The 26,460-nt window shown below is 45.7% G+C and overlaps 1 protein-coding gene across 1 annotated transcript in view; it reads right to left on the bottom strand.

Moving 5' to 3' along the window:
- Window positions 1-20,044, bottom strand: part of LOC109885849 (zinc finger MIZ domain-containing protein 1) — a 60,593-nt gene extending 40,549 nt beyond the window's left edge. The window contains exons 1-6 of the mRNA XM_031799980.1: window positions 19,314-20,044; window positions 15,354-15,468; window positions 6,782-7,005; window positions 4,353-4,557; window positions 3,645-3,935; window positions 685-885 (exon numbers count right to left, since the gene is read on the bottom strand). Of these exons, the coding sequence (XP_031655840.1) occupies window positions 685-885; window positions 3,645-3,935; window positions 4,353-4,557; window positions 6,782-7,005; window positions 15,354-15,468; window positions 19,314-20,044 (1,767 nt within the window). The remainder of the gene's footprint in view (window positions 1-684; window positions 886-3,644; window positions 3,936-4,352; window positions 4,558-6,781; window positions 7,006-15,353; window positions 15,469-19,313) is intronic.
- Between the last annotated feature and the right edge of the window lie 6,416 nt (window positions 20,045-26,460).

Raw genomic sequence — 26,460 nt, 5'->3', positions numbered from 1 at the left:
CCTGTTCCTGGAGAGAGACCCTCCTGTAGGTTTTAACTCCGACCCTGTTCCTGGAGAGAAACCCTCCTGTAGGTTTTAACTCCAACCCTGTTCCTGGAGAGAGACCCTCCTGTAGGTTTTATCTCCAACCCTGTTCCTGGAGAGAGACCCTCCTGTAGGTTTTAACTCCAACCCTGTTCCTGGAGAGATACCCTCCTGTAGTTTTTAACTCCAACCCTGTTCCTGGAGAGAGACCCTCCTGTAGGTTTTATCTCCCCAGAAGAATTGTCAGATGGTATCTCATGGTTGGAGGGTATCTCTGGGTTGGAGGGTATCACTGGGTTGGAGGGTATCACTGGGTTGGAGAGTATCTCTGGGTTGGAGGGGATCTCATGGTTGGATGGTGTCACTGGGTTGGAGGGTATCACTGGGTTGGAGGGCATCTCTGGGTTGGAGGGGATCTCTGGGTTGGAGGGGATCTCTGGGTTGGAGGGTATCTCTGGGTTGGAGGGTATCTCTGGGTTGGAGGGGATCTCATGGTTGGAGGGTCCCTCTGGGTTGGAGGGTATCTCTCCAGCAACAGGGTTGGGGGGTATCTCTCCAGCAACAGGGTTGGGGGGTATCTCTCCAGCAACAGGGTTGGAGGGTATCTCTCCAGGAACAGGGTTGGAGGGTATCTCTGCTCTAGTGTATATGGCTGCTTACCTTGTAGTACTGTCCCATGGCCCCTCCAGGAGGGGGGTAATGGCCCTGGATCTGCTGCCCACTAGGCATTCTCTGGCCTGGGTAGTTAGGGGACGGGAGTGGCCTGGAGGGGTTGGGGGTGTGGGTGGGGTACTGGTTCTGCTGCTGGGGGAACCCTTGGCCGTTCGGTCCTGGACCATACTGCTGCCCTCCGTAGTTAGGCTTCATAGGGAGGAATGCAAGAAGGAAATATATTCCAGTTAAGTATTGCATCAAGTAGTTGATTGATTGGACAATTATGATGAAGTTATCAATAGACAGGCTAGGGAGGAATATACTACAATATTTACACATAAAAGGTACAAATAAAGTACTAACTACTCATAATACTATACAATATCTGATCCAGGAAGTTACCATCCAATAGGAAGTTACCATCCAATAGGAAGTTACCATCCAATAGGAAGTTACCATCCAATAGAAAGTTACCATCCAATAGAAAGTTACCATCCAATAGCAAGTTACCATCCAATAGGAAGTTACCATCCAATAGGAAGTTACCATCCAATAGAAAGTTACCATCCAAAGAAAGTTACCATCCAATAGCAAGTTACCATCCAATAGGAAGTTACCATCCAATAGGAAGTTACCATCCAATAGCAAGTTACCATCCAATAGCAAGTTACCATCCAATAGGAAGTTACCATCCAATAGGAAGATATAATCCAATAGGAAGTTACCATCCAATAGCAAGTTACCATCCAATAGGAAGTTACCATCCAATAGCAAGTTACCATCCAATAGCAAGTTACCATCCAATAGGAAGTTACCATCCAATAGGAAGTTACCATCCAATAGGAAGTTACCATCCAATAGGAAGTTACCATCCAATAGGAAGTTACCATCCAATAGAAAGTTACCATCCAATAGGAAGTTACCATCCAATAGGAAGTTACCATCCAATAGGAAGTTACCATCCAATAGGAAGTTACCATCCATAGGAAGTTACCATCCAATAGCAAGTTACCATCCAATAGGAAGTTACCATCCAATAGCAAGTTACCATCCAATAGGAAGTTACCATCCAATAGGAAGTTACCATCCAATAGGAAGTTACCATCCAATAGGAAGTTACCATCCAATAGGAAGTTACCATCCAATAGGAAGTTACCATCCAATAGGAAGTTACCATCCAATAGGAAGTTACCATCCAATAGCAAGTTACCATCCAATAGGAAGTTACCATCCAATAGGAAGTTACCATCCAATAGAAAGTTACCATCCAATAGAAAGTTACCATCCAATAGAAAGTTACCATCCAATAGAAAGTTACCATCCAATAGCAAGTTACCATCCAATAGGAAGTTACCATCCAATAGGAAGTTACCATCCAATAGCAAGTTACCATCCAATAGCAAGTTACCATCCAATAGCAAGTTACCATCCAATAGGAAGTTACCATCCAATAGGAAGTTACCATCCAATAGGAAGTTACCATCCAATAGGAAGTTACCATCCAATAGCAGGTTACCATCCAATAGGAAGTTACCATCCAATAGAAAGTTACCATCCAATAGCAGGTTACCATCCAATAGGAAGTTACCATCCAATAGCAAGTTACCATCCAATAGGAAGTTACCATCCAATAGAAAGTTACCATCCAATAGGAAGATATAATCCAATAGCAAGTTACCATCCAATAGGAAGTTACCATCCAATAGAAAGTTACCATCCAATAGGAAGATATAATCCAATAGGAAGTTACCATCCAATAGGAAGTTACCATCCAATAGGAAGTTACCATCCAATAGCAAGTTACCATCCAATAGGAAGTTACCATCCAATAGCAAGTTACCATCCAATAGGAAGTTACCATCCAATAGGAAGTTACCATCCAATAGGAAGTTACCATCCAATAGGAAGTTACCATCCAATAGGAAGTTACCATCCAATAGCAAGTTACCATCCAATAGGAAGATATAATCCAATAGGAAGTTACCATCCAATAGGAAGTTACCATCCAATAGGAAGTTACCATCCAATAGGAAGTTACCATCCAATTGGAAGTTACCATCCAATAGGAAGTTACCATCCAATAGAAAGTTACCATCCAATAGCAGGTTACCATCCAATAGGAAGTTACCATCCAATAGAAAGTTACCATCCAATAGGAAGATATAATCCAATAGGAAGTTACCATCCAATAGGAAGTTACCATCCAATAGGAAGTTACCATCCAATAGGAAGTTACCATCCAATAGGAAGTTACCATCCAATTGGAAGTTACCATCCAATAGAAAGTTACCATCCAATAGGAAGTTACCATCCCCATCCAATAGGAAGTTACCATCCAGTAGGAAGTTACTATCCAATAGAAAGTTACTATCCAATAGGAACTGAATCATAGTAGATTATGTTTCATTTAACCAATAAGGCCCGAGGGGGTGTGGTATATGGCCAATATACCACAGCTAAAGGCTGTTCCTATGCCCAAGCAACACAGCCCTTAGCTGTGGTATAGTGGTCCATATATCACAAACACCCAAAGTGCCTTATTGCTATTATAAACTGGTTACCAACATAATTAGACCAGTAAAAATAATTGTTTCGTCATACCCATGGTATACGGTCTGATATACCACAGCTTTTCAGCCAATCAGGATTCAGGGCTCGAACCACCCAGTTTATAATGGAAATGAGCTAACTTTGCCTTAGTTTAACATCAATCGAGGGTAGCCTAATAAACACAGATAAGTATATCAATATATACAGGGAGCCATAGTGCTCGTCATAATAGAAAGATAATATCTGCCATTTAGCAGACACTATTATCCAAAGTGAGTTACAGTCACATGTGTATAAATATTTTACATGTAGGTGGTCCCGGGAATTGAACTCACAATCCTGGCATTGCAAGCACCATGCTCAACCAACTGAGCTGTAGAGGAGTCATGGTAGTTTCACCCCCCAGATTCACTCACCTCTCCAGGGTAGGGTCTCTTCACACCCTGCATGCCCATACCCTGAGGCCTGGATCCTGGGTATCCCTGCTGGGGTATTCTCTGGGCAACGTGGCCTCCAAATGGCACCATCCCCTGGGGCCGGGGATGGTTCATTCCCATGTGGGAGGAGACCATGTTGGAGGGGTTCATGCCCGGACCGGGGCCCATGTTCCCTGGGAGGGATGAAGGGCCCCTGGGGCCCCCTGGCCCCTGGTTCATGAATTGGTTCTGGTAAGCCTGGCTGGGCCCCATCTGGAACGACGAAGTCATCTGGACAAGAAGGACAGGGACCAATACAATAGACAGCTGAAAGTGGGATTAATGTGAAGCTCTATGGCTTCTAGTTTCCCTACAGTTTCTATCACAAAGATGAGGAAAGGCATTGAACCGAAAGACGATCTTAGTGCCTCAAAGTCTATAATTTGTTACATCCATACAAAAGTAGACAATTATCTGTAGGTTTGTGTGCTGTAACTATCTACTGTGTTAACAGACACTCTACCTGTCTACCAGGCCAACTCTCCACTCTACCTGTCTACCAGGCTGAATCTCCACCCTCTACCGGTCTACCAGGCTGACTCTCCACTCTACCTGTCTACCAGTCTAACTCTCCACTCTCTACCAGTCTACCTGGCTTAGGAAGGCCACCAAAAATCTGGAGGTGTGTGTATGGAGGTTAGAACATACCGGTCCATACTGGTTCATGTCCTTGTTTTGAGTGTCCTGCTGCATGGCGGCAACAGTTGCCGTGGCAGTGGCGGTAGCAGTGGCGGCTGCCGCGGCGACGGCTGCGGCTGCGGCGGCAGCAGCAGGTTGGGTGAAGTCGCTAGGGGGACGAGAGTGGGGGGGCATGCCCACGCCACCAGGACCAGAGATAGGACCTCCAGGGTAACTAGTAGACAGGAAACAGAAGGTAGCGTCCGTCAGGATGTCAATAACTGAGTAAGTAGAGGGTAGGTGAGTGCAAAGTGATTGTGTTAGCCATGCTGCATAACACGATACATGGTTCTGCATACATACATTTATTCTATTCTACTTAAAACATTTTGTGACTAGGGGGTAGTTTTTTTTCATTTTTGGAAAAATAACGTTCCCGTAGTAAACGTGATATTTTCTCAGGACAAGATGCTAGAACATGCATATAATTGACAGCTTAGGATAAAAAACTCTAAAGTTTCCAAAACTGTAAAAATATTGTCTGTGAGTATAACAGAACTGATATTGCAGGCGAAAGCCTGAGAACAATCCAATCCGGAAGTGCCTCATGTTTTGAAAGCTCTGCGTTCCAATGCGTCCCGATTGAGCAGTGAATGGGCTATCAACCAGATTACTTTTTCTCCGTATTCCCCAAGTTGTCTACAGGATTTTTACGTAGTTTTACGCATTTATGTTGAAGAATACCCGTAAGCGGCTACATTGCGCAAGTGGTCACCTGATGGCTCTCAGAGTGATTCTCGCGTAAAATACAGAGGTAGCCATTATTCCAATCGGTCCTTCTGAAAAACCAATTGTCCAGGTGGATATATTACCGAATAGATATTTGAAAAACACCTTGAGGTTATAAACAACGTTTGCCATGTTTCTGTCGATATTATGGAGCTAATTTGGAATATTTTTCGGTGTTTTCGTGACTGCAATTTCAGGGCGATTTTTCAGCCAAACGTGAAGAACAAACGGAGCTAATTTGCCTACAAAAATAATATTTTTGGAAAAAAGGAACATTGGCTATCTAACTGGGAGTCTCCTGAGTGAAAACATCCGAAGCTCATCAAAGGTAAACGATTTAATTTGATTGCTTTTCTGATTTCCGTGACCAAGTTACCTGCTGCTAGCTGGACAAAATGCTATGCTAGGCTATCGATAAACTTACACAAATGCTTGTCTAGCTTTGGCTATTTTGAAAATCTGAGATGACAGGGTGATTAACAAAAGGCTAAGCTGTGTCTCAATATATTTCACTTGTGATTTTCATGAATAGGAATATTTTCTAGTAATATTTATGTCCGTTGCGTTATGCTAATTAGTGTCAGTCGATGATTACGCTCCCTCATGCGGGATGGGGAGTCACTAGAGGTTAAAACATTTGCAAAACATCAAAATGGCTCCCCCGCTACACGTGTTTCAGTATACAGCTGAGAGGTAACTTCAAACTTAACATGAATTTTTAAGTGATTTTGAAACCCAACGGGTGACAACGTGGACTGACTGTCCTCTATCCACACCAACCAGAAAGCACATAAACCCCCCATACACTCACCGGGTTTCAACATGATGGTTCTATTCAATATTTCACAGACCCTTTACCGGTCTACCAGGCCGACTCCCCACTCTACCAGTCTACCAGGTTAACTCTCCACTCTACCTATCTACCAGGCTGACTCTCCAGTCTACCGGTCTACCAGGTTAACTCTCCACTCTACCTGTCTACCAGGCTGACTCTCCAGTCTACCGGTCTACCAGGTTAACTCTCCACTCTACCTGTCTACCAGGCTGACTCTCCACTCTACCTGTCTACCAGGCATACTCTCCACTCTACCTGTCTACCAGGCCGACTCTCCACTCTACCTGTCTACCAGGCTGACTCTCCACTCTACCGGTCTACCAGGCCGACTCTCCACTCTACCGGTCTACCAGGCTGACTCTCCCCTCTCTACCGGTCTACCAGGCTGACTCTCCACTCTCTACCTGTCTACCAGGCTGACTCTCCACTCTACCTATCTACCAGGCTGACTCTCCACTCTACCTGTCTACCAGGCTGACTCTCCACTCTACCGGTCTACCAGGCTGACTCTCCACTCTCTACCGGTCTACCAGGCTGACTCTCCACTCTCTACCTGTCTACCAGGCTGACTCTCCACTCTACCGGTCTACCAGGCTGACTCTCCACTCTACCGGTCTATATATAGAAAATGGTGCCATTAAGGATTCTACCATAAAGCCTCCCCACACTCACTTCCCCCCGAAGCCTCCTCCTCCCCCCCCGCGGCCCACACTGACTTCCCCCAGAAGCCTCCTCCCCCGCAGCCCACACTCACTTCCTCCCGAAGCCTCCTCCTCCCCCGCTCCCCACACTCACTTCCCCCCGAAGCCTCCTCCTCCCCCGCGCCCACACTCACTTCCCCCCGAAGCCTCCTCCTCCCCCGGGGTAGCCCTGGCGTCCGTACAGGTCCTGCTGCATGTAAGCCTGGTTCTGCTGGCCCTTGTTGGGGAACTGCTGCTGCTGGCCTGGGTACTGGGGTGAGTTCATCCCCTGGTTGTTCCCAGACATACCCCCCTGACCCATGGGGTTACCACCAGGGATCATGGGGTTACCGCTGTTAGCCATGTGGTTTGCCAACACCTGGTGGGTAGACAGAAACAGATGTGTTTGGTTTCATTTCAGTCTGTCATGATGTCTGTTAGGTAGTTACTGAGACCTGGGTGTCATGATGTCTGTCAGGGAGTGACTCAGACCTTGGTGTCATGATGTCTGTCAGGGAGTGACTGAGACCTGGGTGTCATGATGTCTGTCAGGGAGTGACAGAGACCTGGGTGTCATGATGTCTGTCAGGGAGTGACTGAGACCTGGGTGTCATGATGTCTGTCAGGGAGTCACTAAGACCTGGGTGTCATGATGTCTGTCAGGGAGTGACTGAGACCTGGGTGTCATGATGTCCGTCAGGGACTGACTGAGACCTGGGTGGCATGATGTCTGTCAGGGAGTGACTGAGACCTGGGTGTCATGATGTCTGTCAGGGACTGACTGAGACCTGGGTGTCATGATGTCTGTCAGGGAGTGACTAAGACCTGGGTGTCATGATGTCTGTCAGGGAGTGACTGAGACCGGGGTGTCATGATGTCCGTCAGGGACTGACTGAGACCTGGGTGGCATGATGTCTGTCAGGGAGTGACTAAGACCTGGGTGGCATGATGTCTGTCAGGGAGTGACTGAGACCTGGGTGGCATGATGTCTGTCAGGGAGTGACTGAGACCTGGGTGGCATGATGTCTGTCAGGGACTGACTGAGACCTGGGTGGCATGATGTCTGTCAGGGAGTGACTGAGACCGGGGTGTCATGATGTCCGTCAGGGACTGACTGAGACCTGGGTGGCATGATGTCTGTCAGGGAGTGACTAAGACCTGGGTGGCATGATGTCTGTCAGGGAGTGACTGAGACCTGGGTGGCATGATGTCTGTCAGGGAGTGACTGAGACCTGGGTGGCATGATGTCTGTCAGGGACTGACTGAGACCTGGGTGGCATGATGTCTGTCAGGGACTGACTGAGACCTGGGTGTCATGATGTCTGTCAGGGAGTGACTGAGACCTGGGTGGCATGATGTCTGTCAGGGAGTGACTGAGACCTGGGTGGCATGATGTCTGTCAGGGAGTGACTGAGACCTGGGTGTCATGATGTCTGTCAGGGAGTGACTGAGACCTGGGTGGCATGATGTCTGTCAGGGAGTGACTGAGACCTGGGTGTCATGATGTCTGTCAGGGAGTGACTAAGACCTGGGTGTCATGATGTCTGTCAGGGAGTGACTGAGACCTGGGTGTCATGATGTCTGTCAGGGAGTGACTAAGACCTGGGTGGCATGATGTCTGTCAGGGAGTGACTAAGACCGGGGTGGTATGATGTCTGTCAGGGAGTGACTGAGACCTGGGTGTCATGATGTCTGTCAGGGAGTGACTGAGACCTGGGTGTCATGATGTCTGTCAGGGAGTGACTGAGACCTGGGTGTCATGATGTCTGTCAGGGAGTGACTGAGACCGGGGTGGCATGATGTCCGTCAGGGAGTGACTGAGACCGGGTGGCATGATGTCTGTCAGGGAGTGACTGAGACCTGGGTGGCATGATGTCTGTCAGGGAGTGACTGAGACCTGGGTGTCATGATGTCTGTCAGGGAGTGACTAAGACCTGGGTGTCATGATGTCTGTCAGGGAGTGACTGAGACCTGGGTGGCATGATGTCCGTCAGGGACTGACTGAGACCTGGGTGGCATGATGTCTGTCAGGGAGTGACTGAGACCTGGGTGGCATGATGTCTGTCAGGGAGTGACTGAGACCTGAAACAGGTCTGGGCATGTCAAACACACTCGAGGCACCCATTATTAGTCAAATAAACAACCATTTACACATGCCCACTGGGCCAAAGATGGACTAGCTCATCTGGCATTTGCCAAAACTGCCCTATACCCAGTCCGTCTCTGCTCTGGCTGGAACTAACATGTATGAAATATTTAACTTCTTGGATATAGGGGGCGCTATTTTCCACGAAAAGATGCTCGACTATGCATATAATTGACAGCTTTGGAAAGAAAACACTTTGACGTTTACAAAACTGCAAAGATATTGTCTGTGAGTGCCACAGAACTGATGATACAGGCGAAACCCAGATACAAATCCAATCAGGAAGTGCCGCATTTTTTGAAACTGCCTCATGCCAATGACTCCTTATATGGCTGTGAAGGAGCTAGGAGTCAGCTTACGTTATCCACGTTTTCCCCAAGTTGTCTGCAGCATTGTGACGTCTTTTTAGGCATTTCCATTGGAGAATGGCTGTAGGAGACCATATAGTGTCTCCCGGAGAAAACATTGCGTAAAATACTGAGGTAGCCATTTTTCCAATCGTTTCTTATGAGAAACCAATTGCCTCGACGGATATATTATTGAATACATATGTTAAAAACACCTTGAGGATGGATCCTAAACAACGTTTGCCGTGTTTCTGTCGATATTATGGAGCAAATTTTGAAAAAAGTTCGGCGTTATAGTTTAAGTATTTTCGGTCGATCAGCCAAGCAGGATGAACAAACGTGACGTTTTTCACCTACAAAAATATTATTTTTGGAAAAAGGAACATTTGCTATCAAACTGGGAGTCTCCTGAGAGAAAGCATCTGAAGTTCTTCAAAGGTAAATGATTTAATTTGGTTGCTTTTCTTATTTTTGTGAAAATGTTGCCTGCTGCCAGCACAGCCTAGCATAGCATTATGCCATGATAAACTTACACAAATGCTTGTCTAGCGTTGGCTGTAACACATATTTGTAAAATCTGAGATGACAGTGTTGTTAACAAAAGGCTAAGCTTGTGTTTCAATATATTTATTTCATTTCATTTGCGATTTTCATGAATAGGAAACGTTGCGTTATGGTAATGAGCTTGAGGCTATGATTACGCTCCCGGATACGGGATTGCTCGTCGCTAGAGGTTAAATAACCCAAATTGTAAGGGGAAAGGTAGAAGACCATAATCTGAGTTCTATTGTCATGTGACAACCTGGCAATAGGCAAACCTTCTGTGCACCCTATAGGTATATATATATATATCCTACCCTATATATATATATCCTACCCTATATATATATATCCTACCATATATATACAGACTTGATTACACACAGGTGGATTGTATTTATCATCATTAGTCATTTAGGTCAACATTGGATCATTCAGAGATCCTCACTGAACTTCTGGAGAGAGTTTGCTGCACTGAAAGTAAAGGGGCTGAATCATTTTGCACGCCCAATTTTTCAGTTTTGATTTGTTAAAAAAGTTTGAAATATCCAATAAATGTTGTTCCACTTCATGATTGTGTCCCACTTGTTGTTGATTCTTCACAAAAAACTACAGTTTTATATCTTTATGTTTGAAGCCTGAAATGTGGCAAAAGGTCGCAAAGTTCAAGGGGGCCGAATACTTTCGCAAGGCACTGTATATATATATATATATATATATATACCTATAGGGTAGGATATATATATGGTAGGATATACCTATAGGGTAGGTCATAGGTCATACTTGTGCATACTGTACAGAACTGTCTGCAGATCGTGGAGGAGTGGTTACCGTGGCTGTTACTAGCTGCTCGCGAAGTAGTGCAGGAAAGCCCAGGGTTTAGCACAAATGACTTAGTGTTTGGTCATAAGGTGCGTGGGCCTTTAGCAGTGTTGCAGGATGGTTGTTTGCCTGAGGAACCACCTCGCAACCTTATTGACTATGTAAATGGTTTTAGGTTGAAGTTGTATAGGGCTGGTGAACTGGCGAAAAAAAACAACTAAAATGTTCAACGGAAAATGAAACTGAAATATGAGCCAGGCTGAGCTGCGTGAGTTTAGTCCCGGTGATCGTGTACTTGCTCTTCTGCCTCTCGTCAGTTCACCTTTTCAGGCAAAATATTGTGGTCCTTTCAATGTGTTGCGTAAAGTGTCAGATTTGAACTATCTTATTGAAACCCCTGGTCATAGGAAGTCCTCTAAATTATGCCATGTGAACCTGTTAAAATGTTATCACTCCCGGAATCTAAGCACAGTAGAAGGCCCTCCAGCGGTGAGGTCAGCGTTGACTGCTGCTCCAGTCACTGCATCTTGTGGCTTTCATTTGGTGGAGGGGGAGAAGAGAAGGACGTTAGGGTTTCGGATGAGGTCTTACAAAGTTGGTTGAAAAACTCCCAGACTTTGCAAAACCTTTGGGTTTTTGGTAGATCATTTAGACTCTGAGAAACGTGATGAATTGGTAGCTCTTATTAGAAACTACCCTGTTTTCTTTTCTTTTCTGACACTCCATCGCAAAACCCCACTTAATTGAGCATGATATAGACATCGGAGATGCTAAGCCTATCAAACAGAGATGTTATCGTGTATCTGAGGAGAAGAGATTGAACCTGGAAACAGAGGTGCAGTATATGTTGGACAATGGTATCGCGGAGCCATGTTGTTCAAAACAAAAATCACCCTGTCTTTTGGTCAAAAAGTCTGATTCCACTTTCTATAATTCCACTGATTATAGAGAAGTTAAAAATTTTACTAAAGCAGACCTTTACCCTCTTCCTAGGATGAAGGACTGTATTGATCAAGTTGGGTCAGCAAATGTGATCTTTTTAAAGGGATATTGGCAAGTACCAAAAGAGCTTGTGAGATTGCTGCCTTTATAACTCTGTCTGGTTTGTTCTCTTATACAGTGATGCCTTTCGGCTTGCGGAATGCTCCAGCCACCTTCCAGAGGCTAATGAATCCGGTGGTTTCGGGTCTGGAAGGCCGTGTATTTGGACTCAGACTACTCAGTCTACTCAGACTCCTGGGAGGAGCATGTTTGGAGAGTGCAAGCCCTGTTCAAAAGACTGGTTGACTATTAATTTGGCAAAATGTGAGTTTGCCAAAGCTACAGTCACATACCTAGGCAAGGTTGTTGGTCAGGGTTTGGCAAGGTTGTTGGTCAGGGTTTGGCAAGGTTGTTGGTCAGGGTTTGGCAAGGTTGTTGGTCAGGGTTTGGCAAGGTTGTTGGTCAGGGTTTGGCAAGGTTGTTGGTCAGGGTTTGGCAAGGTTGTTGGTCAGGGTTTGGCAAGGTTGTTGGTCAGGGTTTGGCAAGGTTGTTGGTCACAGCCTGGTGAAGGTCCAGGCTGTGAAGCAGTTCCCACAGCTGTCCACAAAGAAAGAACTGATGCACTTCCTGGGAATGGCGGGGTACTACCGTGCTTTCTGTAAACGTTTTGGTAGTAGTGACCAATCTGTTGAAGGACAAGGCTGAATTGATCTGGTCCACCCAGTGTCAAGAGGCATTTGATGCAGTTGAGGCTCTTTTGTGTTTGGCACCTGTATTGGCAGCACCACATTTTTAGGAAACTTTTCAAATTGCAGGTAGACGCCAGTCAAATCGGCGCTGGGGCTGTGCTTCTCCAGGAGAATGATAACAATGTCCAGTCAGTTTCATCTCCCGGAAATGTAATAAGTATCAGATTAAACTCTTCTGTGATTGAAAAGGAGGCTTTAGGTCTCATTTTGGGTTTTACAGCACTTCGAGGTCTATGTTGGTTCTGGTTTGACCCCTTTAACTGTGTTACCCACAACCCACTTGTTTTTCTGCTCTGTCCCGTGCTCCTTTTACCTTGTTTGTATCTTCTCTCTGCTGCCCCCTACAGGCTGTCTGCGCCTCTTTCTTCTTATTAAATTGCTCCCCAGGTACCAGGGCTGCCGAGTTTGAGGGGCGGACAGTCAGTTGGGGGACACGGGGCTACTACTAGGAGACTGAGACGGGACTGGTATTCTCTTTTTGGCGGGGGGGGGGGGGATTTGAATTGTTTTGAATATGTTGGAGGAAGTTGGGATGAGGGTGGGACCCTCATTTTAAGGAGGGGGGTGTCGCGGCTCCTCCTCTGCAGTGCAGGGGGGGGTTCCTCCTGCAGGCAGAGGAGGGTCGTTAGTGATGGGAGGAGTCTGGGCTCTAAGTATTTAAACTGTGTCACTAATCACTTCTCTCTCTCTCTGCTCCTCCAGGTATGAACCTGTTTTGTTTGTTCTGTTGTAGTTTTACGTAGTTTTCACTCCGTCATTCACACACACAGATTCACACATCCCTGCACTTTACATACACCTCACATTATGATACTTTACATACACCTCACATTATGATACTTTACATACACCTTACATTATGATACTTCCACACCTCATTCCCTTTTCTTAGTTTAAAGTTAATAGTTTTACAATAAATATATATTTTTAATTGGCCTATACCTGTTGTTCGTGTCCCCTCATTTTTGCCACAGACTATGAGCCTGCCTGTGACAATATATATATATATATCCTACCCTATAGGAGAACGGCAAGGAATCACAATCACAACCACAACACAAAAATGATAAAATCAAATGAATCTAGAAAGAAACTGATCTACATGGTTCAAGTCAATTTGATGGCATTTATGAGAGCCGTGCAAGATGAGCCTACTCTGTCGTTGCCCCAGTCGATAACATAGGGCAATTTTTTACCTGCTACACAGGAACAGCAACCAAACGACTGTAGTCACTACTACTACTACTATTACTACTGTAGTCACTACTATTACTACTGTAGTCACTAGTACTACTACTACTATTACTACTGTAGTCACTACTACTACTAATGTAGTCACCACTACTGCTATTACTACTGTAGTCACTAGTACTACTACTACTATTACTACTGTAGTCACTACTACTACTAATGTAGTCACCACTACTGCTATTACTACTGTAGTCACTACTACAATTATTACTACTGTAGTCACTACTACTATTACTACTATTACTACTGTAGTCACTACTACTACTAATACTACTGTAGTCACTACTACTAATACTACTGTAGTCACTACTACTAGTATTACTACTGTAGTCACTACTACTATTATTATTACTGTAGTCACTACTACTATTACTACTATTACTACTGTAGTCACTACTACTATTATTATTACTGTAGTCACTACTACTATTACTACTATTACTACTGTAGTCACTACTACTACTAATACTACTGTAGTCACTACTACTAATACTACTGTAGTCACTACTACTACTAATGTAGTCACCACTACTACTATTACTACTGTAGTCACTACTAATACTACTATTACTACTGTAGTCACTACTACTATTATTACTACTGTAGTCACTACTAATACTACTATTACTACTGTAGTCACTACTACTAATACTACTGTAGTCACTACTACTAATACTACTGTAGTCACTACTACTACTAATGTAGTCACCACTACTACTATTACTACTGTAGTCACTACTAATACTACTATTACTACTGTAGTCACTACTACTATTATTACTACTGTAGTCACTACTAATAATACTATTACTACTGTAGTCACTACTACTATTATTACTACTGTAGTCACTACTACTATTACTACTATTACTACTGTAGTCACTACTACTACTAATACTACTGTAGTCACTACTACTAATACTACTGTAGTCACTACTACTACCACTACTACTGATGTCACTACTACTACTAATACTACTGTGGTCACTACTACTACTACTGTAGTCACTACTACTACTACTGTAGTCACTACTACTACTACTACAAATACTACTGTAGTCACTACTACTACTACTGTAGTCACTACTACTAATACTACTGTAGTCACTACTACTACTACTACTGTAGTCACTACTACTAATACTACTGTAGTCACTACTACGAATACTATTACTACTGTAGTCACTACTACTACTACTAATACTACTTTAGTCACTACTACAACTAATGTAGTCACTACTACAACTAATGTAGTCACTACTACTACTACTACTACTACTACTACTACTGTAGTCACTACTACTACTAATACTACTGTAGTCACTACTACTAATACTACTGTAGTCACTACTACTACTAATACTACTGTGGTCACTAATACTACTACTGTAGTCACTACTACTACTACTGTAGTCACTACTACTACTACTACTACAAAGACTACTGTAGTCACTACTACTACTGTAGTCACTACTACTAATACTACTGTAGTCACTACTACTACTACTACTACTGTAGTCACTACTACTAATACTACTGTAGTCACCACTACGAATACTATTACTTCTGTAGTCACTACTACTACTACTAATACTACTTTAGTCACTACTACAACTAATGTAGTCACTACTACAACTAATGTAGTCACTACTACTACTACTACTACTACTACTACTGTAGTCACTACTACTACTACTAATCCAGATTTAGATAGGGATCAACACTGGTTAAAACAGCGTAGAGGTACTCCTCTATTGGAGATGTTCCAGAGCATGCTGGGTAATCTCACCTGTCTCTGCAAGGTGTTGGTGACACCCCAGAGCATGCTGGGTAATCTCACCTGACTCTGCAAGTTTTTGGCGACACCCCAGAGCATGCTGGGTAATCTCACCTGACTCTGCGAGGTGTTGGCCACACCCCAGACGGTCGTTACCACGGAGAGAGAACCCGGCGGCTGGTTGGTGTTCTGTTGCCATGGTACTGAGTCATAGGGAAAAGACCCATCACTGCAGACACACACACACACACACACACACACACAGAGAGAGATAAAACAGATTTGTATTTATATATTAAAACATTTTTTGTACCAATAGCTACATCATTAAAAGCACAAACATGGAACATCCTGATCAACTGTACATAGAGAGAGAGAGAGAAAGAGAGAGAGAGAGAGAGAGAGAGACAGAGAGGGAGAGAGAGACAGAGAGAGAGAGAGAGACAGAGAGAGAGAGAGAGAGAGACAGAAAGGAGATAGAGAGAGACAGAAAGAGAGGGAGAAAGAAAGAGAGAGGGAGAGAGAGGGAGAGAGATAGAGAGTGACAGAAAGAGAGGGAAAGAGAGGGCAGGAGAGGAGGAGAGAGGGATACGAGGAGAGGAGAGAGGGATAAGAGGAGAGAGGGATAAGAGTAGAGAGGGATGAGAGGAGGAGAGGGATGAGAGAGAGGGGATGAGAGTAGAGAGGGATGAGAGGAGGAGAGGAGAGGGATGAGAGGACAGAGGGATGAGTACACATTAGTCCTGACTGTTTAAAATCCACTTCTGTGAGGAGTGATATTAGCACAGATAGGATGCATCCCCAATGGCACGGTATTCTCTCCCTCCTCCTCTCCCCCTCTCCTCTCCTCCTCTCCTCTCCTCTCTCCTCTCTCCTCTCCTCTCCTCCTCTCCTCTCCTTCCTCCTCTCCTCTCCTCTCCTCTCCTCTCCTCTCCTCTCCTCTCCTCTCCTCTCCTCTCCTCTCCTCTCCTCTCCTCTCCTCTCCTCTCCTCTCCTCTCTCTGATCCCTTTCTCCTCTCCTCTCTCTGATCCCTCTCTTCTCTACTCTCTCTGATCCCTCTCTCCTCCCTCATCACTCTCCTTTCCTCATCTCATCCCTCTCCTCTCATCCTTCTCCTCTGCAGCACATAGGGAATAGGGTGTGATTTGGGCAGTAAAACAGCCCTCCACAGCTAGACCTCTCACAGAGGTGTGAGAGAGAAAGGACAGATGGAAGAAAAGCAACAACAAACACATTGAAATGTAATCGACCACCAGCTGACCAGTGCAGAACGTCCCACAAAGTGCATTAGTACAGGTGGGATCTCAAACCTCTCCTCTCCTCTCCCTCTCTCCTCTCCTCTCCTCTCCTCCTCCCTCTCCTCTCCTCTCCTCTCCTCTCCTCTCCTCTCCTCCTCCTCTCCTCTCCTCTCCTCTCCTCTCCTCTCCTCTCCTCTCCTCTCCTCTCCTCTCCTCTCCTCTCCTCTCCTCTCCACTGAGACCTCCAGTTGATCCAGGAATGTGATCTATTCCAGAACCAGCAAATGATTCCACCTGTCAACTAATCATCAAGCCCTTTACTTGGTGAATCAAGTGAGACCAGGAATGTTTTGAAAACTACTGCTTCTGTACCAAACCAGCCAAATCAGTGTCACTTCTGTCCTTGTCCACTAGGGTTCAGTCTGGCCCTACAGATCCCTCAGATGGACTTAATCTCTCCCTACCTCCCTCCCTCCTTCCCCCTACCTCCCTACTTCTCTACCTACCTCACCCATTCCCTCCTTCCCTCCACCTCCCTCCCTCCTTCCCTCCCTCCCTCCCTACCTCTCTATCTACCGCACTGATTCCCTCCTTCCCCCTACCTCCCTCCCTCCTTCACCCTACCTCTCTATCTACCTCACTGATTCCCTGCTTCCCTCCCTCCCTACCTCCTTCCCTCTACCTCCCTCCCTGCTTCCCTAGGCCGTCATTGTAAATAAGAATTTGTTCTTAATTGACTTGCCTAGTTAAATAAAGGTTGTTTAAAAAGAACAAAAAAAACATCAGTGTGAGACTCAGTGACAGTAAACAGGGGTCAGGGGTCAGTAAAATCAGTGTGAAGCTCAGTGACCGTAAACAGGGGTCAGGGGTCAGTAAAATCAGTGTGAGGCTCAGTGACAGTAAACAGGGGTCAGGGGTCAGTAAAATCAGTGTGAGGCTCAGTGACAGTAAACATGGGTCAGTGGTCAGTTGTATCAGTGTGAGGCTCAGTGACAGTAAACTCGGGTCAGGGGTCAGTAATATCAGTGTGAGGCTCAGTGACAGTAAACAGGGGTCAGTAATATCAGTGTGAGACTCAGTGACAGTAAACAGGGGTCAGTAATATCAGTGTGAGGCTCAGTGACAGTAAACAGGGGTCAGTTGTATCAGTGTGAGGCTCAGTGACAGTAAACTCGGGTCAGGGGTCAGTAAAATCAGTGTGAAGCTCAGTGACCGTAAACAGGGGTCAGGGGTCAATCATATCAGTATAATATAACACAAGCACACAGGGACTGACTGACTATTGTGCCATGTCTGTGTGAGAGATAAGGGCAAGAGATGGAAAGACAAGAGGGAGAAGAGAAAGAGAAAGAGAAAGAGAGAGAGAATTCTGAGAGCTTCTAACCCCCAAAGTCAGATCTCCTTTCATTTGAACACTGAGCAAACCAGCCCGGCTCTCTGTAAAGATGAGGGCTAGAATACAGAAGACACCAGCCTGGCTCTCTGTAAAGATGAGGGCTAGAATACAGAAGACACCAGCCTGGCTCTCTGTAAAGATGAGGGCTAGAATACAGAAGACACCAGCCTGGCTCTCTGTAAAGATGAGGGCTAGAATACAGAAGACACCAGCCTGGCTCTGTGTAAAGACACCAGCCTGGCTCTGTGTAAAGACACCAGCCCGGCTCTCTGTAAAGATGAGGGCTAGAATACAGAAGACACCAGCCTGGCTCTGTGTAAAGACACCAGCCTGGCTCTGTGTAAAGACACCAGCCTGGCTCTGTGTAAAGACACCAGCCTGGCTCTGTGTAAAGATACCAGCCTGGCTCTGTGTAAAGACACCAGCCCTGCTCTGTGTAAAGACACCAGCCTGGCTCTGTGTAAAGATGAGGGCTAGAATACAGAAGACACCAGCCTGGCTCTGTGTAAAGATGAGGGCTGGAATACAGAAGACACCAGCCTGGCTCTGTGTAAAGACACCAGCCTGGCTCTGTGTAAAGACACCAGCCTGGCTCTGTGTAAAGACACCAGCCTGGCTCTGTGTAAAGATGAGGGCTGGAATACAGAAGACATGTCCAGATGGTGCCAGCAGTCTAACTCTCCCTCCCCTCCTGCCTCTCCTCCTCTCTCCATCTCCTCCCTCTCATTTAGAAGCCTCACAGGGCCCAGGCACAGAGGCAGCTGGGTTTTTCATCCCCTCCCTCCCTCCATACTCTGGCAAGGCAGGCGCCAGGAGACAGACTGCTCTGTTATTGCTGGCCTGGGTTAGAGCTGGGCTGGGTTAGGGCTGGCCTGCTTTAGGGCTGGGTTATGGCTGGCCTGGGTTAGGGCTGGCCTGGGTTAGGGCTGGCCTGGGATAGGGCTGGCCTGGGTTAGGGCTGGCCTGGGTTAGGGCTGGCCTATTTTAGGGCTGGGTTATGTCTGGCCTGGGTTAGGGCTGGCCTGGGTTAGAGCTGGGCTGGGTTAGGGCTGGCCTGGGATAGGGCAGGCCTGGGATAGGGTTGGCCTGGGTTAGGGCTGGCTTGGGTTAGGGCTGGCCTGGGTTAGGGAGACTGGGTTACACCTAGCCTGGTTTGGGGCTGGGGATTTATGGGTATTGTTAAGGTCAGGGAAAAACTGAGGCTGGGTTAGGGCTGGGGAAGGGGGTGGTGGTGGTTGTGAGGCTGATGCTGGGGCTGTAACTAGGGAAAAGGTTGGGACTGGGGCTGTAACTAGGGAAAAGGTTGGGACTGGGCTGTAACTAGGGGAAGTGTTGGGACTGGGGCTGTAACTAGGGAAAAGGTTGGGACTGGGCTGTAACTAGGGGAAGTGTTGGGACTGGGGCTGTAACTAGGGAAAAGGTTGGGACTGGGCTGTAACTAGGGGAAGTGTTGGGACTGGGGCTGTAAACTTGGGAAAGTGTTGGGACTGGGGCTGTAACTAGGGAAAGGGTTGGGACTGGGGTTGTAACTAGGGAAAGGGTTGGGACTGGGGTTGTAACTAGGGAAAGGGTTGGGACTAGGGTTGTCACTAGGGAAAGGGTTGGGACTGGGGTTGTCACTAGTGAAAGAGTTGGGACTGGGGTTGTCACTAGGGAAAGGGTTGGGACTGGGGTTGTAACTAGGGAAAGGGTTGGGACTGGGGCTGTAACTAGGGAAAGGGTTGGGACAGGGGTTGTAACTAGGGAAAGGGTTGGGACTGGGGCTGTAACTAGGGAAAGGGTTGGGACTGGGGTTGTAACTAGGGAAAGGGTTGGGACTGGGGTTGTAACTAGGAAAAGGGTTGGGACTGGGGCTGTAACTAGGATAAGGGTTGGGACTGGGGTTGTAACTAGGGATAGGGTTGGGACTGGGGCTGTAACTAGGGATAGGGTTGGGACTGGGGCTGTAACTAGGGATAGGGTTGGGACTGGGGTTGTAACTAGGGAAAGGGTTGGGGCTGGGGTTGTAACTAGGGAAAGGGTTGGGACTGGGGCTGTAACTAGGATAAGGGTTGGGACTGGGGTTGTAACTAGGGAAAGGGTTGGGACTGGGGTTGTAACTAGGGAAAGGGTTGGGACTGGGAATGATCAAGCCTTTATCAAACCTTATCAGCTCTTTTTCAGGTGTCATTCACAACAAGGTACAAGAGGAGAGATTGAAGACCTAAACGGAGGGGGGAAAACAAAGGCAGAACAGCGGTAAGGCTGGACAGTGTATTTAGCTAGCGCTGTTGCAACAAAGGAGAGGGGTACAACTGTGATGGAGCCATCAATTTGAGGACCTGGCAGCCATTCAACATGGCTAACCAGGCTAACTCACCTCTACCATTATTCTGTTACAACAAGAGGCTAACCAGGCTAACTCAACTCTACCATTATTCTGTTACAACAAGAGGCTAACTCACCTCTACCATCATTCTGTTACAACAAGAGGCTAACCAGGCTAACTCACCTCTACCAGTGTTCTGTTACAACAAGAGGTTAACCAGGCTAACTCACCTCTTCCATTATTCTGTTACAACAAGAGGCTAACTCACCTCTACCATTATTCTGTTACAACAAGAGGCTAACCAGGCTAACTCACCTCTGCCATTATTCTGTTACAACAAGAGGCTAACCAGGCTAACTCACCTCAACCATTATTCTGTTACAACAAGAGGCTAACTCACCTCTACCATCATTCTGTTACAACAAGAGGCTAACCAGGCTAACTCACCTCTACCATTATTCTGTTACAACAAGAGGCTAACCAGGCTAACTCACCTCTTCCATTATTCTGTTACAACAAGAGGCTAACTCACCTCGACCATTATTCTGTTACAACAAGAGGCTAACCAGGCTAACTCACCTCTACCATTATTCTGTTACAGCAAGAGGCTAACTCACCTCTACCATTATTCTGTTACAACAAGAGGCTAACTCACCTCTACCATTATTCTGTTACAACAAGAGGCTAACCAGGCTAACTCACCTCTACCATTATTCTGTTACAACAAGAGGCTAACCAGGCTAACTCACCTCTACCATTATTCTGTTACAACAAGAGGTGAACCAGGCTAACTCACCTCTACCATTATTCTGTTACAACAAGAGGCTAACCAGGCTAACTCACCTCTACCATTATTCTGTTACAACAAGAGGTTAACCAGGCTAACTCACCTCTACCATTATTCTGTTACAACAAGAGGCTAACCAGGCTAACTCACCTCTACCATTATTATGTTACAACAAGAGGCTAACTCACCTCTACCATTATTCTGTTACAACAAGAGGCAACAAGAGGCTAACCAGGCTAACTCACCTCTACCATTATTCTGTTACAGCAAGAGGCTAACTCACCTCTACCATTATTCTGTTACAACAAGAGGCTAACTCACCTCTACCATTATTCTGTTACAACAAGAGGCTAACCAGGCTAACTCACCTCTACCATTATTCTGTTACAACAAGAGGCTAACCAGGCTAACTCACCTCTACCATTATTCTGTTACAACAAGAGGTGAACCAGGCTAACTCACCTCTACCATTATTCTGTTACAACAAGAGGCTAACCAGGCTAACTCACCTCTACCATTATTCTGTTACAACAAGAGGTGAACCAGGCTAACTCACCTCTACCATTATTCTGTTACAACAAGAGGCTAACCAGGCTAACTCACCTCTACCATTATTCTGTTACAACAAGAGGTTAACCAGGCTAACTCACCTCTACCATTATTCTGTTACAACAAGAGGCTAACCAGGCTAACTCACCTCTACCATTATTCTGTTACAACAAGAGGCAACAAGAGGCTAACCAGGCTAACTCACCTCTACCATTATTCTGTTACAACAAGAGGCTAACCAGGCTAACTCACCTCTACCATTATTCTGTTACAACAAGAGGCTAACCAGGCTAACTCACCTCAACCATTATTCTGTTACAACAAGAGGCTAACTCACCTCTACCATCATTCTGTTACAACAAGAGGCTAACCAGGCTAACTCACCTCTACCATTATTCTGTTACAACAAGAGGCTAACCAGGCTAACTCACCTCTTCCATTATTCTGTTACAACAAGAGGCTAACTCACCTCTACCATTATTCTGTTACAACAAGAGGCTAACCAGGCTAACTCACCTCTACCATTATTCTGTTACAACAAGAGGCTAACCAGGCTAACTCACCTCTACCATTATTCTGTTACAACAAGAGGTTAACCAGGCTAACTCACCTCTACCATTATTCTGTTACAACAAGAGGCTAACCAGGCTAACTCACCTCTACCATTATTCTGTTACAACAAGAGGCAACAAGAGGCTAACCAGGCTAACTCACCTCTACCATTATTCTGTTACAACAAGAGGCTAACCAGGCTAACTCACCTCTACCATTATTCTGTTACAACAAGAGGCTAACCAGGCTAACTCACCTCAACCATTATTCTGTTACAACAAGAGGCTAACTCACCTCTACCATCATTCTGTTACAACAAGAGGCTAACCAGGCTAACTCACCTCTACCATTATTCTGTTACAACAAGAGGCTAACCAGGCTAACTCACCTCTTCCATTATTCTGTTACAACAAGAGGCTAACTCACCTCTACCATTATTCTGTTACAACAAGAGGCTAACCAGGCTAACTCACCTCTACCATTATTCTGTTACAACAAGAGGCTAACCAGGCTAACTCACCTCTACCATTATTCTGTTACAGCAAGAGGCTAACTCACCTCTACCATGATTCTGTTACAACAAGAGGGTAACCAGGCTAACTCACCTCTACCATTATTCTGTTACAACAAGAGGCTAACCAGGCTAACTCACCTCTACCATTATTCTGTTACAACAAGAGGCTAACCAGGCTAACTCACCTCTACCATTATTCTGTTACAACAAGAGGCTAACCAGGCTAACTCACCTCTACCATTATTCTGTTACAACAAGAGGCTAACTCACCTCTACCAGTGTTCTGTTACAACAAGAGGCTAACCAGGCTAACTCACCTCTACCAGGAAATAGGGAGGGAGGGGAGAGGACGGAGGGAGGGGAGAGGAAATAGGAAGGGAGGGGAGAGGACGGAGGGAGAGAGGGGAGAGGACGGAGGGAGGGAGGGGAGAGGAAATAGGGAGGGGAGATGATGGAGGGAGGGAGGGGAGAGGAAATAGGGATGGGAGATGATGGAGGGAGGGAGGGGAGAGGAAATAGGGAGGGAGGGGAGAGGACGGAGGGAGGGAGGGGAGAGGACGGAGGGAGGGGAGATGATGGAGGGAGGGGAGAGGATGGAGGGAGGGAGGGAGGGGAGAGGACGGAGGGAAGGAAGAGGACGGAGGGAGGGGAGATGATGGAGGGAGGGAGGGGTGAGGAAATAGGGAGGGGAGATGAGGGAGGGAGGGAGGGGAGAGGAAATAGGGAGGGAGGGGAGAGGATGGAAGGAGAGGAGAGGACAGAGGGAGGACAGAGGGAGGAAGGAGGGAGAGGAAAGAGGGTGAGATCTTATCATCTGTGCCTAGTAGATTAGTCTCAGGGGTCTGCCTGGCTGTGGTGTGTGGTATTGATATTGGTCCCCAGTTGTGTTGCATGCTGGTCAGCTACAGTAAAGGGTAGTAATACATCTACTGAGACGGCTGGCTTCTCTCTCTCTCTCTCTCTCTGTCTCTCTCTCTCTCTCTCTCTCTCTCTCTCTGTCTCTCTCTCTCTCTCTCTCTCTCTCTCTCTCTGTCTCTTTCGCTCTCTGTCTCTCTGTCTCTCTCTCTCTCTCTGTTTCTGTCTCTCTCTCTCTCTCTCTGTGTCTCTCTCTCTCTCTGTCTCTCTCTCTCTGTCTCTCTGTCTCTCTCTCTCTCTCTCTCTGTCTCTCTCTCTCTCTCTCTCTCTCTCCCTCTCTCTCTCTCTGTCTCTCTCGCTCTCTGTCTCTTTCGCTCTCTGTCTCTCTGTCTCTCTCTCTCTCTCTCTGTCTCTGTCTCTCTCTCTCTCTCATAAAGCCCCAGGGAGACATTAAAAACGACATGAATGGCCTACCTGATGTTGATCCCATGTCTACTACTACTAGTATTGATGTTGATCCCATGTCTACTACTACTACTACTAGTATTGATGTTGATCCCATGTCTACTACTACTACTAGTATTGATGTTGATCCCATGTCTACTACTACTAGTATTGATGTTGATACCATGTCTACTACTACTACTACTAGTATTGATGTTGATCCCATGTCTACTACTACTACTAGTATTGATGTTGATCCCATGTCTACTACTACTACTACTAGTATTGATGTTGATCCCATGTCTACTACTACTACTACTAGTATTGATGTTGATCCCATGTCTACTACTACTAGTATTGATGTTGATCCCATGTCTACTACTACTACTACTAGTATTGATGTTGATCCCATGTCTACTACTACTAGTATTGATGTTGATCCCATGTCTACTACTACTAGTATTGATCCCATGCCTCCTCTCTCCCTCCCCCTCCCCCATTCATTCTCTGCCTCTCTCTCTCTCTCTCTCTCTCCCTCCCTCATTCATTTTCTGCCTCCCTCCCTCCCTCATTCATTCTCTGCCTCCTCTCTCTCATGTTGGAGCCATGTCAGTGACTACTTAGGCCCCTTGCCGCATAGGGAGCCAGACTGGCTAGGTTTTATGGATCATTCCTCTCGCTGCAGCCCGGCATGGGCTCCGGATTAAACACAGCCTCCTGCCCTGCTGGCCACGGTGTGTGTGTCCTACTAGATTGTGTGTATCAGGACACACGGCCAGCATGTCATGCCATGTGCGTCCGGCCGGCGAAGAGGAGAGGGTGCCTCAGCCGAGCTTTGGCCCCTCGCCAAGAAGGTATTACTGCATTGAAGAACATATGTGGCCATGTGATGGCAGGAGACACACAGGGGAGGAGGGAGGCAAATGCCGAGGCAGATTTTACATCCTGTTTTCTTTGTGTTGCTGCGCCAACAGTCTCCGAATGAGTCACTGCATAGTGACAGCTCTAAAATATTCTCTCTCTCTCTCTCACCTCCCGAGGAGCAGTATATCCTTATGCAGAAATCCTAAATAAATCCCTAACTTCAATCTGTTAATGCGTGTCTTTCACAGTGACAGTACGCTGATTTATAGTAAAACTCCTCCAAACCTATTTAGATCTTAATTCGACCCAATCTGGCAACAACATCTTTATATCTTAATTCGACCCAATCTGGCAACAACATCTTTATATCTTAATTCATCCCAATCTGGCAACAACATCTTCATATCTTAAATCAACCCAATCTGGCAACAACATCTTTATATCTTAATTTGACCCAATCTGGCAACAACATCTTTATATCTTAATTCAACCCAATCTGGCAACAACATCTTTATATCTTAATTTGACCCAATCTGGCAACAACATCTTTATATCTTAATTTGACCCAATCTGGCAACAACATCTTTATATCTTAATTCCACCCAATCTGGCAACAACATCTTTATATCTTAATTCAACCCAATCTGGCAACAACATCTTTATATCTTAATTTGACCCAATCTGGCAACAACATCTTTATATCTTAATTTGACCCAATCTGGCAACAACATCTTTATATCTTAATTCAACCCAATCTGGCAACAACATCTTCATATCTTAATTCAACCCAATCTGGCAACAACATCTTTATATCTTAATTCCACCCAATCTGGCAACATTATTATTAAATCAACAGCATCCCCAGCCTTATTTTAATAGGTTATTAAATGAACAGCATGACACAAACACATCACTTGTCTTATTGGTTTAAATCAACAACATGATATACTTTAATTCTGGTTGTGTATAAAGGACCCAAACTATTATAGTTAAAACGAAACAAATCATTTTTAAATTGTAATTTATTTATAATAAATTGATCACGGCCTCGTCCATTGGAGAAGAGAAAGTTAATATAGAGCAGGGTTTCTCAAACTCGGTCCTCGGCCCACCCTGGGTACACACTTTTTTTGTTTGTTTGTCTTAGCACACCAGATTCAAATGATCAACTAAACGGCAAAGATTTAATCATTTGAATCAGGTGTGTAGGGTTACGGCAAAAAATAAATAAATATGCAACAAGGGCGGACTGAGGATCCTGCTCATGTCCTTCCCATGGCGGGTGTTTACAGTCAGTGAGTATGTTTAACTAAGTGTGTGTGAACTATAGTGTGTGTGTTTAGGTGTGAGTGTGTGTTTAAGTGTGTATAAACTATAGTGTGTGTGTGTGTTTAAGTGTGTATAAACTATAGTGTGTGTGTGTGTATAGTGTGTGTGTGTGACTCTCTGTGTGTGTGTGTGTCTCTCTGTGTGTGTGTGTGTGTGTGTGTGTATAGTGTGTGAGTGTGTGTCTCTCTGTGTGTGTGTGTGTCTCTCTCTCTGTGTGTGTGTGTGTGTGTGTGCGTGCGTGTGTGTGTTTAGGTGTGTATGTGTGTTAAAGTGTGTATAAACTATAGTGCGTGTGTGTGTGCGTGCGTGTGTGTGTGTGTGTGTGTGTGCGTGCGTGTGTTTAGGTGTGTATGTGTGTTTAAGTGTGTATAAACTATAGTGTGT

Source organism: Oncorhynchus kisutch, linkage group LG20, assembly GCF_002021735.2.
Source record: "Oncorhynchus kisutch isolate 150728-3 linkage group LG20, Okis_V2, whole genome shotgun sequence".
Lineage (NCBI taxonomy): Eukaryota > Metazoa > Chordata > Actinopteri > Salmoniformes > Salmonidae > Oncorhynchus > Oncorhynchus kisutch.
The sequence above is the reverse complement of the archived record's forward strand: the minus strand, read 5'-3'. Positions and strand labels throughout refer to the sequence as shown.